The sequence below is a fragment of the Felis catus genome, chromosome B2 (genome assembly GCF_018350175.1).
Source record: "Felis catus isolate Fca126 chromosome B2, F.catus_Fca126_mat1.0, whole genome shotgun sequence".
NCBI classification, from domain to species: domain Eukaryota; kingdom Metazoa; phylum Chordata; class Mammalia; order Carnivora; family Felidae; genus Felis; species Felis catus.
The window spans coordinates 79,347,350-79,360,981 of NC_058372.1; the positions used below are offsets into that span (position 1 = coordinate 79,347,350).

A 13,632-nucleotide genomic window follows, 5' to 3' on the forward strand; every position below is an offset into this window, starting at 1 on the left:
ACTCAATTTACATGCAAACTGATTAATGCCAGATACAAAATCAAGCCGACCCACCTTACAGAAAATCAAGATAGTGATGAAAACAAAAAAAAATTGTATCACGACAGCTTAAGAGTAAATACTCTTGACTCAACATGGGAACAATTATATGTTTAATATTCACAGTATAGCTGGTAGATAAAGAAAAGCCTTTTTTAAAAATAAAACAAAGAATTTTTATTATTTTTATTATTACTACTATTTTGCAATTCATTATATATTTGTTTTTATTTCCGTGATGGATTATTAATGGCACAAAAATTCTTACTTAGAAACATGAGTCTCCAGATGACAAAAGTAAAATCAAATATGAATTTTAAAAGGCTAGAAATTAATCAGTTACTACCATATATTTGTTTTTATTTCCGTGATGGATTATTAATGGCACAAAAATTCTTACTTAGAAACATGAGTCTCCAGATGACAAAAGTAAAATCAAATATGAATTTTAAAAGGCTAGAAATTAATCAGTTACTACCATGAATAAAATTTTACTATGCTACGTAAATCATTAAAATCTTGTAAGAGCCAGTTAACAAGTATTATCAACTTTGTAAATTAAATTAAAAGATCTTATAGCCGTCAAGTAAAATAATTTACTACCTATAGCATATTAAAATGCCAAGTCATTTTAAAATATTTATTTTTAGATGACAAACCACAAAAGGTTAGCAATTCAAACTGTCAATAAAATCATTAAACTGAAAACCTTGTATATGAGTCTAATAAAACCTAACTGGTTTATGGTATAGACTAATAATCAGATGATCACTTCAGTTTGATCAAAGTTTGAACCTCAACCCTTAAAAATACATAGGTTTATATTAAAATAAACAGCTAATTTTTTCTTTGAAGAAAATACCCATTTTCTCTCAAAATATTTAAATATTTTATCAAACAGCTTACATATGAAATTTTTAAAAACCATGTTCGTGAATAAAGTAATATAAGTAAGTCACCTTTAAGTAAAAATCAGTCATTTTTACATCAACAGCAAAGCACATGGGGAAACGAATAAGCAGCATGTGATAAAGAAGAGAGTAAACTGCCTTCAAATCTAATTTTGGTCATTAAATTGAGAGTAAGGGGAAATCACTAGAGAGAAAGAAGATCACTCTAGATGCAACAAGAAAAAAAGACTGAAGGGAGACAAAGTGAATGTTGCAGGACCAGTCAGGATGCCACAGCAGCTGACCAGGCAAGAGGCAACAAATGGTAAGTCAGATTAGAGCCATGGTAGTGGTTATGGAGAGAAAAGGGAATAATTTATGAGATATTTAGGTGATAAAGCAGGAAGACTGGCAAGACTTGGACGTGGATTAGAGGGATGAAAGAGGGGAAGATGTCAAAGATGACATCTAGATTTCTCATTTAAGAAGCTGCATTTAAGGAAGTGGGGGTAGGAAATGCTGGGAAAGGAAAGGTGTTTACAGTTTGCATATTTGCTTGTTTCTGAAAAATTCAAAAGGCAGTATCAAGGTAGGCAATTAGATAAATATACATGGAGTGTAAACAGAAATTAAAGTCTGGCTTATAGGAAATAACTAAAGCCATGAGTGCAGATGAGATTTCTAGGGAGAGAGTAGAGAATGAGAAAAAAATGAAGGTCCAGGACACTGAGCCTTGAGAAAGTCCAAACTTCAATGATTAGTAGAAAACGAAGAACTTGAATGAGATGGAGGAGAAATAGTATGACTAGAAGAAATTAGGAACGTGTGGTGTCATAGAAGCCATGAGAGTACTTCCAAAAACAGTGCTGAAAAATAAAATGAGCTGAAAAATAATCTTGACTTTGCAACGAAGAGAGATTATCAAAAAAGCAAATGATTCAAATGATATTTACTAAGGCAAAGCCCTTTTAAAAATACAATCTTATCCAAAACTACAATATACAAAAGAAATAAGTCGGAGCTGCTGTGATGTAAACACAATGCTTACCTAGTAACCTATCCCTCCATGTGATCCCAAGGTAGTTCACAGAAAACAACAATTTTGGAAATTAGTGTTTTGAAACCATTGGGCTAATCTTGGAAGTATCTCTTCATCTCAGATTTTCTATAATTCTATAAACGCAATTTAATCTACTTTGTTTAAATTGAGGCTTTCACAATAATTAATGGCTGCTCTGTGTTTTAGTAAATATCAGATACTGGTGTATTCCTTTATAATCACAAAAAAATACTCTAAGCTCTATTTTTTTGAACATACCATTAATTAACTTTGCTTTCCTTTTTCTTATAAAAATAATAAACTACGTGAAACACAGAACACTAAATGAAATGGTAAGGAAACTTTCCTCTAAGCTGGTGCTGGGAACTTTGCCCTCAACAGAATCACCACTTTTATGGTATCTTTATCACTATTTTTCAGCATTTTCTCAAGATACAAATATTTTCTCTTTTTTCTTCTTTTTAGCAGGAGTAACATTTTCTACCTTTTATTCAACTTGAATTCACTCACTGTAATTAATATAATAGAGCAGAATTAACTTTTTGCTAAGTTTTAAGTAACTAGCACCAAATAAATATAGGCCAAAGAGTTTTTTCACAAGTAAATGCACCAGAATCCTCTCATCTTTCACCATTCATTTGCTTCTGGAATATTTCTGTAGTATCAGAGAAGGGATCAGAGGTTAAAAATCAAGCTCTGTCTACCCCAACCAGGACCGCCTCTCCACTCTACACAGACTCACTCGGATTGCTAGAATGGTCACTCAATCAGTTCTTTTCTTAATTTATTTGAATTGTTGGGTCAAGGGAGCCAAGAGATGCAACACCACACTGTGAGAAGTTTTGAAGATTTTCTGATAAATGTGGTGGACTAAACAGGTGCATTTATATCCACTTTGATTTGAAACCTCACTAAAGTAGGAGTTACAGAAAAGAGTTATCAACAGAAAAGGAAATACAGGAGAGAAGACAACAACAGAAAACAACATGTCAATACATTTTTGAAAGACAGAAAGGAGCTGGAGAAGTTAGTAAGGCACAGAGCCCAGAAAACTGAATACTCAGTGCTTGCAGAGGAGGACACCAATGAAAGCAATTCATGCTACATGCCACAGTTCCCCAGAATGGATTAAATAACGTAGGAAACAGATAACCAAGAAGGCTGCCAAGGGGGACAGAACTGAAAATAAGGAGAATGGTTGAAAATCTTTATACGGAATATTAAAGTCTCTAGTTCCCTCCTCCACCCTGGGCAAAAGGCAGGAGATAGATACCCTTATTCTGTGGAAAAAGTGAAGGACAGAAGCTCAGTCCAGAAGATTCAAGCATAACTGAAGAGGCAAACTGAAAGTTCAGCAAAGCTTACCTACTGAACCTTGGGCCCTCGCCCCCTTTATCTTCTCTTTTCCAAGAATGCTAACAGCCAAGCAAAGCAACCAAGAAAGACCCTGAAGTCTTGGTCTTTAAAGAGGCCAAAGAATTCCAGAAAAAAAGAAGTATAGATTCTAAAATTTGGATAACTCCCAACAGGTTGTCAGCCAGAGCCCACCTTGGATCCTCTGTCCCCTTCTCAGTCTGCCCCTCCCCCACTCGTGCTCACTCACACCTGTGCGCACGCGCACTCTCTCTCTCTGAAACAAACATTAAAATTTTTTTAATAAAAGGTGAAAGATTTACACATATGATTTCACTCATGTGGAATTTAAGAAACAAAGCAGATGAACACAGGAGAAGGGAAGGAAAAACAAAATAAAAACAGAGACGGAGGCAAACCATAAGACTCTTAAATACAGAGAACAAACTGAGGGTTGCTGGAGGGGTGGTGGGTGTGGGGATGGGCTAAATGGGTGATGGGCATTAAGGAGGGTACTTGTTGGGATGAGCACTATGTTATTTGTAAGTGATGAATCACTAAATTCTACTCCTGAAACCAATACTACACTATATGTAGTAGTAAATTCAACTAACTTGAATTTAAATTTTAAAAAATTTTTATTTAGATTTAAATTTACATGTATTTTAACATGATAAAAAATACCATATTATATATATCACTATGACTATATACCACATTAATTTGCCATAAGTGCCCATCACTTACCCTGTCTGCACTTAATTATTAAAGCTGAGTTCACGAAAGGTTTTAGATTTCCCCAGAAGAAAAATGTAGAAATGTTGGCAAATTTTACATTAAAAATTAGTTCTTAGTCTGATTAAGGTTCCTAAATTCTCATTCAGAACTTGCTTTAAATAGCCCAATGAAGGTAATTTACAAATCATACAAGGGCAGAATAAAAATTTATATTACGTATTAGCGTCTACAGCTATTAGATGGAAATACTGTATCAAGCTAGATAACTGTGGAAGGTTGAAAAATGGCCCCAAAGATAATTGGGAAAGTTTATCCAAGTTTATCCAAGTTTTTTTTAATGTTTATTCATTTATTTTTGAGAGAGAGAGAGAGAGAGAGAAAGCAGGGAAGGGACAGAGAGAGAGGGGAAACGAAGAGTCCAAAGCAGGCTCCAAGCTCCGAGTCGGCAGCTCAGAGCCCAATGCAGGGCTCGAACCCACAAACTGCGAAATCATGACCTGGGCCCAAGTCAGACACTTACCTGACTGAGCCTCCCAACCACCCTGATCCAAATGGTATCTATACCATAAATAGAAAATGGTATTGCTTACCCCTAATAAGTAGTCCTAAAATTAGCTATGATGAATATGAATCAGGGATACTAAGTTATCCCTGACAATATATTGCCTTTAAATAGTGGAAAACCAGACCCACACTTATTTGATTGAAAAGAGAAAGATTAGCAAGACTTAGATATTAAAAACCAGAAATAAATAGACTTTATAAACAGAGAGTAAATAAAAACTGGAATGGGACTGAATTTCTCATTGTGTGATGCAATGTCATTTAATACTCCATCTCTGGACGATTTAAAATCACATCTCCCACCACTGGAAACTACAACTGTGTGTAATCAATTCTGCTCTTACCTCTTTACACAGAAAACTTAGAGCTGCTGAAAAGGAAAATTAAGGTCTTTCCTTTGGATATGCAATAGCAATCACAAAAAGGCCATTTTACTTGGTAAAGACAAGGAACTTGATGACAATACATAAACACAGTGGTTTCAATACCGAAGAATTAGGCAAAAGAAAAAATGTAAGTATTCTTTCTTTGAAAGCAATGAAAAGAAATCATAAGAGTCATGAATTATTAGAAAAATAGATCTTAAACTCTGCTTCCTTTAGCAGAATTATCATGAATACAGTGCTTGATAAGGTCATTCAAGTTCACCTACTTAATAGAAACTTATGCCTTCATTTTTTGAAAGACGTAGAAAAGTCAAAAGTCTCTGTGTAGAAACCAAGTACATTCTTACCTGTGGCTTTAGTAAATCAAAAGTTTAAAAATGGAATATATAGGACCCCACCTGTGGTGGTGGCCCAAACTAAGAACACAGTATGTAAGAATAGAAAAATCAGATCGAAATTGCAAAGTAAAATCATAAAAAAATAATAAATGCTACAAAGTTGGATACAATGAAATTTTGGATATGAGCAAGAAAATAGCTCTCCTGGATACATTTATGCTAAATTGGAGCCTCTTCTGGATGGCAGAGTTAATACATTTTATACTCAGAATATCCTTTTGAAGATTTAACACAAATACAATAGAAATGAAAAAAAAAATAGAATTGGCAGACATGTCAGTAAGTACCACATCCTTCTTATAGCCACATGGCAATCTATCAATAAACAGTGAAGTCTTACTAAAGGGCACACTTATACACATTGTGAAAGGTATGCATTTCTGTTAAAAATTAAGACATAATTGACAAAGTGTTGTACTTTTGAGAAATAAAACTAGATGGAAAATGATCATGAGAAAAAAATGTAACACGGACTAAAATCATTAAACTTTCATGGAAAATGAAAAGGATTAACCAAAGACTAGTACAGTATAGTGCTATATTATCAAGTAAACTTTTATCAAAATAAGTAGTTGTGAAATATTTTTCATAACAAAATATTGTTATAAGTCTTTTGTAGATATATACTAACCTAAGGATCTGTTAGGCTAAATTAATAAGAAACTGATAACGTCCACTGATGAACAAAATGTGATCCTTGCAAAGCCATTCCATATACTATGTATAATTTAGCATGCAAAAGTGAGAATTCTATTGAAATGATGGCAGGAAAAAAAAACAATAGAAATAAAGTCATATAATGGTGACAATGATAAACTTCACAAAAACTCTATCTATTGCAACAGTCTAAATTTCCATTTAAGAGATGTATTGTTTTTAGGAAGATAAAATAAGAGTTTATTCTCTCTCTTATTAAGAATTCTTTACCCAAAACATTTTCCCAGATGTTGGCAGGAAGAAGGAATTCTTAAGTGTTGATTTATATTGACATACATTGATCATCATAAGATCATTTCAGAATTTCAGAGCTAAGTTATTAATTATAGCCTGTACATTTTACAGATGAAGAACTGGAGAACCAAAGAGATATTAAGTGGCTTATCTTAATCAGAGACCAATTCTAACCCACTGAGAAGTCTCTGAGAAGAATATTCAAGTAGCAAATCTAACATTATTGTTTCATGAAGAATAAATAGGTGTTTGCATTTGGGACTCTGCAAGGAAACAACTGAGACTTTAAGTCACTGAAGACTTCCATAAAAGAAAAAAAGACACAGCATAAAATAGATTATGCATATGCATGTATAACAAGAAAAATAAAATAGCTATAAATTTTTAAATAGTCTGCCTATATTTCTTTTTGGTCTGACTGCTGAGACTAGGACTTCCAGTCTCTGCCCTGTTCCTGACCTCAGAGGAAAAGCTCTCAGGTTTTCCCCACTGAGGATGTTATTTGCTGTGAGCTTTTCATATGGTCTTTATTATTTTGAGGAATGTTCTCTCTGTCCCAACTTTGTTGGGAGTCTATATCGTGAATGGATGTTGTATTTTGTCAAATGCTTTTTCTGAATCTGTGTAGAGGATCACATAGTTCTTATCCTTTCTTTTACTGACGTGGCATATCACATTGAGTTACAACTGCACCAAAACCCATAAGATAGGAATAAACCCAGCCAAAGAGGTAGAAGATCTGTACTCTGAAAACTATACAACACTTATAAAAGAAACTGAAGAAGACATACACAAAAAATGGAAAAACATTCTATGCTCAAGGGTTGGAAGAACAAATACTGTTAAAATGCCTATACCCAAAGCAATCTACACATTTTTTAAAACGTTATTTTTAAGAGAGAGAGAGAGCACACAAGTGGGGCAGAAAGGTGGGGGAGGGCAGAGGATCCAAAGCAGGCTCAGTGCTGAAAGCAGCAAGCCTGATGTGGGGCTCGAACCCATGTCCTGCGAGATCACAACCTGAGCCAAAGTCAGATGCTCAACCAGCTGAGTCACCCAGGTGCCCCAGCAAGCTACACATTTAATTCAATCCCTATCAAGATAGCACCAACACTATTTACAGAGGTAGAATAAACGATCCAAAAATTTGTATGGAACTACAAAAGACCCCAAATAACCAAAGCATTCTTGAAAAAGGAAAGTAAAGCTGGAGGTATCACAACTCCAGACTGCAAGTCATATTACTAAACTATAGGGATTAAGACAGTGTGGTACTGCCATAAAAACAGACACATAGTATCAGTGGAAAAAATAGAAAACCCAGAAATGGACACACAACTATATGGTCAACTAATCTTCAACAAAGCAGGAAAGGAATATCTAATGGAAAAAAGTCTCTTCAGGGGCACCTGGGTGGCTCAGTCAGTTAAGCATCTAACTCTGATTTTGGCTCAGGTCATGATCTCACACTTTGTGAGATTGAGCCCCAGTCAGGTTTCACTCTGACAGCACGGAGCCTGCTTGGGATTCTCTCTCCCTCTCTCTCTCTCTTTCTCAAAATAAATAAATAAAACTTAACAAAAAGTTCTTTTAAAGAATTTAAGGAAAGAAGCAGTGATAATCATAACAAATGAAAATACAAGGCACTTCCTAACTCTAGGCAAAAAAAGTTTTCTATGAAAATAAAATATTATACAACTTGACTCAGATGTGAACAATATTTATGTTACAACAGAAATACAAATACTGAATATTCATTTGACCCAAAATGTGATATAATTATAATGGGATGACAGAAGGAGAAGGGGTGATGTTGGAGGAGTGAAAGAGCTCAATCCTGTTCTTCAACAGCAGAGAGTAGGCAGATCATGTATAAAACAGAAAACCAAGGAAGAGCAGCATAAACAGATTTTGTAGAAATAGGGAGGGAAAAGAAAAAAAAACACAGCTAAAACAACAGAAAATAATCCCCTCCAAGGAGTGGTACTTTGAGTGTGGGGAAAGTAGAAGAGACAGCGCTATTTTTCAGTACAAGCCAAGATATTTTACTTTTAAAACCATGGGCGTGTATTATTATGTGTTACTTGAAACTTATAATATTTTTCCATAATATTACCTTCTATATTTTGAATGTACAAAAAAAAAAAAAGGAAAAAACTGTAAGTAATAAGGAGGCATAAATCCTCAAAAAACTATTACACCCAGATCTAAATTACATATATCATGATTGAGCAGCATTTATGTCAGAATGTAAGGACAAGTCAACATGAGAAAATCATTGTAACGTACTACACTAATGTTATAAAAAGGAAAACGACATGTCAATCTCAATCAAGAGATACCAAGAAAGCATTTGTTAAGTCCCAAAATCTATTTATGATTGGGGGGGGGGGAAAAACTTTGTATGAACAGTAACAAAAATTTCTTGGCATGATAAAAGTTATCTAACTGAAATCTACCAAAAACATACTTAAGAGAGAAAATTTAGCCACATTCCCTTTGAAGTTGAGAATAAGGTATGAATGTCTCCCCCTCCTCCCCCCAATAAAGTGTATGTTTCAGCCAGTGCTAGAGGTCCTGGCCAATTGGTAAAATTAGACAATTATTAGAACTAAGACTATTCAGCAAGATTCTTGAATCAACAAAATAAATCAATGTGGCAGTACATCAGAAGTACCAACAAAGACACCATTTACTGTGAAAATGGAAAATAAATATATAGAAATTAGACAACAATTAAAAACTCAAACTCAATTAGAGAACAGAAAAAGACCCAAAAACAGCTAAACCTTTTTCATTGAGATGATTTAACACTGTAAAAACATCAATTTTCTCCAAACTAAATTCAAAGCAATTCCAACTGAACTCCTAATTCCAACTGAACAAGAATTTCTGGGTAACCAGAGAAACTATTTCTGAAATTTCTATGTTAAACCAAATGTCCTCACATATTTAAGAAAATCCTGGCAAAGAGAGACTTGCCTTACCAGATATCAATTACAAAGTCATTATAATGACAAGTGTGGTTACTAGGATGGAAACAGACTAATACATTGGCTGACTTTCCTGGACATCCCAGAGACTGACTTCCATGTCAGATCATTTCTCTTACATTTACCAAAATCTCACATACACGTGAGTATGAACCGATGAGTTTAACACAGTAAAATTTACTGTAATTACTGTTATCTTTAGACTTTATTTCAATCTAGGGAGATTAAGCCTGGAAAATACTAGAACTCAAAGATCTAGTAACTTCCATCTTCCTAAGATAGCATTTTCTACAATTTCTATCCCCAGCCTCTAACTTTCCTTCATCACCTCTTCCCTCAACTGCAGAAGAGTTTCCCTCCACTGTTTGGCAAAGGGGACTGGAAGGAAGACAGAAGACAATCACATATCTACATTATATTTAAGCCTACATATTAAAGTTCTAGTATTTATGTAACTTATATATAATATAGTGTTTAACACACAGTTTTCAAAAATATTAGTTTCTTTCCCTTTTCCACAGGCATCCAAGTTGAGGTCTCTCAATACACCTTCTCAGCTATGCCCGTGCCCTAATTTCTAAGGACAGAGTTACTGACGGACCAATGGAGCTTATGAGACAAACTGCATCACGTGATGAGGTATACAGCACATGAAATACAACTCTACCAAACATGAACGTGAGTTAGAGTCACACGGAAAGCTTATTAAAGCACAAATTGCTAGGCTCCATCTCAGGGTTTCTGATCAGTAGGTCCAAGGTGAGCTGCTTTTATAACAACTTTCTGGGTCAGGCTAATATTCCTTGTCCACAGGCTACATTTTGAGAAAGAGTGCCCTAGAGAGAGCACAAGTTGTCATAGGAGGGTAATTTTGCTCTCTGGGGAAAGTAGGCAGTGATTGCATATATTTTTGGTTGTTACAAACTGAAGAGATGGATTAGGGGAAGAAGTAATCCTGGCACTAGTAAATACAGACCAAGGATCCTGCTAAACACCCTACAACACACAGGACACTCCTCCACAGAAAAGAATTATCTGGCAAAAAAAGGTCACTGGTGCTAAAGTTGAGAAACCATATTATAGAGTAAAATGTAGCTTATTCCAAAATATGACTTGATTATTCAAAGTTCTTCAGTGAGTTTCAGAAATTTGACATATAATATTCAAAGAATTGTATTTTAAGTATTAAAAATTATTTGAATTTTACTCATCCATCCATGACAAATTTAGAAATATTAATATTTAAAGGTAGATTGGGCTATGGAAAGAAATAAGCGTTTATGTAATATTACTGGTAGATTTCTAGTACAGAAATAATTAACATTCATTTTGCAAGAACTTCCTTGAAAAATAAGGATCAATAATATTTACTTCTTAAGCTGAGTAAAGAGCAAACAAATGTTCATTTGACCATTACATATAGTTAGTAGAAATATTTTATAATAACTTGTTTTAAGGAAAAGCAGTTATCAATCCTAAGTAAATATACCTCAGGAAAATGTACTTTATATATACAAGCAGGTATAGACACATATTTACATACATACTACATACTACAAGTGCTCACGCACATGCACATGCACAAACACACACACATTGCTATACACACACAAATGAACTTACTCCAATAGGCTGAAAGATAAGTCCATCCATTTCATGGCTGACTTCTTTGGCAAAATTTCCTTCAAGTAGCTATAAAATAAATACACGTATTTTTAAAAATAATCACTTAAAGAGTATTTTGATTTTTTATAAGCTTTATAAAAACAATATATATGCTTTAAGAACTGAAATACAAGGAAAGGGCTCAGTCGATTAAACATCTGACTCTTGATTTTGGCTCAGGTCATGATCTCACAGTCATGAGATTGAGTCCCACATTGGATTCCACGCTGAGTGTGGAGCCTGCTTGGGATTCTCTCTCTCCTCTCTCTTTTACCCTCCCTAGCTCATTCCCTCCCCCAACCTCTCTAAATAAACAAACAAACAAACAAACAAACTTAAAAAAAAAAAAGGAACTGAAATACAAAAAGGGGGAGATAGGTGATCCAGAGAGACCTAAGTTAGTTAACGTTTGCAAGATATTCTTAATGTACGAAGATTGTCATTCATGTCAGGCTAAATATCTTAAATAGTCAAAATAACAGAGAAAATATTTTTAAAAATATATATTTGAGCCAGCACAAAAGGAAGGAAGACAGAAGCCAAAAGCAAAGTGAAATAAAAAATTGAGAAGTAATAAATACAGGGAATAAAGTATAAAACATACACAAAAAAAGGGAACAGCAGAGAAACTTGTGAGGGGATAGATAGAGGCTGGGGGCAGGAGACACATCCCCTGAGAATCTGTAACCATTAGTGAGCTCAGACATGGGATTGCAGTCCAAAAATATAGTATTTGTGTCTTCCTCACATGCATAAGCAGAGGATTTTTCATTTTTTTCTTTTTTGTCCTTTTTGTCGTCTTTTTTAATATATTTTTTCAAGCAGAGAAATGCATTACAAGGGATACACAGTATAAAATACAAATGACAGTTTTTTCAGTGTCCTTATCTACTAAAGAGTAGGTATAGGCCCAAAGCTATCCAATAATTTCTGAGCATGTAGTTTTAAATGCTTCTGTTTACCTTTTAAATGCTTTTTATTATTATTTATTATTAAATGCTTGTTTTCTGTTTAAATGCTTCTTTTTACTTTTTAAATGCTTTTTATTACATTGAAGAAAAGAAGATGTGTATCACTGATGGAAGACCAAAACATTGATTTCTGTATTTCAGAGAACAGATGCACTTTCACAGAGCCATAGTCTGACGAACTTAGAGTGCAGTCAGGATAGGTCTGGAATTCAAATACACTGTATCCAAAATTTTAGATATGCTGTGGGTGATACATCTCTTTAACCACAATCATATCCTCTGGAAACCACTACATCTACAGGGAAATTTGTATTCCAAAAGCAACAACCAAAATTTCAAGTTTATTTCACATGCAACAAAATCTGAGTCTCTTCCCCAAGTGTGGCTTCATCTTCTCTGCCATTTCATTCTTCAGAATCTGTAATTTCTCTAAACTGAGGGCAGTTCAGCCAAGAAAAATAAGAGTAATCCTAGTATCTAACTAGTTTAAGACCAATTTGGCTTCCAACATCTAAATTCATTTAAAACTATAATGCTCCTTAGTCAAATTCATAGGGACAGAAATTAGGGAGCGGTGGGGGGGTGGGGGGGTCGGGGCGGGCGGAGGATAAGGAGTTAGCGTTTAACAGGTACAAAGTTCCATGCAGAAAGATGAAAAAAATCTGAAGATGGATAATGGTGATGGCTGTACAACAATGTGAATGTCCTTAGTGTTGCTGAACCATTGTTTAATGATGGTTAAAAAGGTAAATTTTATGTATATCTTAAGACAATTTTTCTTTAAAAAAAAACTGTAATGCTCTTGAAATTTTCTTTATTTCTTTTGTTTCTTCTCTTCCTCTTATCACAACACAGAATTCTTAAGTGGGGAGCTGGCAAATTGGGAATCTTAGAGCCATATTATCAAGGGTCTGGCCAAATGGGCAGAAATTTCAGGATAGTTCTGGCATTCATACATTTGTCTCCAATGCACTCATAGGTTTAAATGACCTCGCCAACTGAGGAAGAAATCTGCCAAAGTAAAAATTCCATGTGGATTAAAAATACCTATTTCTTATAAATTCCTTTTAAGAGAAAAAAAATAAACTCTAAGCATCAAAGAGTCAAAATAGCTTACATTCTTGCTGGGAATTTGGAAAGCAATGTTAAAGCCTTTATTTCATGTATGTGATATATTTACCCTAGAGGAAAAATTTTTTGGAACTTGTACTCATATTGAGAAGTATATATATTAATACCTTCATGTTCTATTTCATCTGTTTTTAAAAATCCATGAGCTATGATGGATAAAATTTCAAGCAAGGGAGAAAAGTATAACCTTAATATTTCCTGCACCCAATTATGTAAGAAAAGGTAACCTCCTACATTCATAGACATTCATAGCCCAAATTCTGCCGAGGAATAACACAATGAAAACCAAATGCCACAATCACGTTTTTAAAAAAAAGAAAAAGGGGCGCCTGGGTGGCGCAGTCGATTAAGGGTCCGACTTCAGCCAGGTCACGATCTCGCGGTCCGTGAGTTCGAGCCCCGCGTCGGGCTCTGGGCTGATGGCTCAGAGCCTGGAGCCTGTTTCTGATTCTGTGTCTCCCTCTCTCTCTGCCCCTCGCCCATTCATGCTCTG

General features: G+C 34.7%; 1 protein-coding gene across 2 annotated transcripts in view; it reads right to left on the bottom strand.

The window, feature by feature from the left end:
- Window positions 1-13,632, bottom strand: part of RNGTT (RNA guanylyltransferase and 5'-phosphatase) — a 312,630-nt gene that overhangs the window by 147,586 nt on the left and 151,412 nt on the right. For both annotated transcript variants that reach the window (XM_011282466.4, XM_045057829.1), the window contains exon 12: window positions 10,996-11,064. In XM_011282466.4, the coding sequence (XP_011280768.1) occupies window positions 10,996-11,064 (69 nt within the window). The remainder of the gene's footprint in view (window positions 1-10,995; window positions 11,065-13,632) is intronic.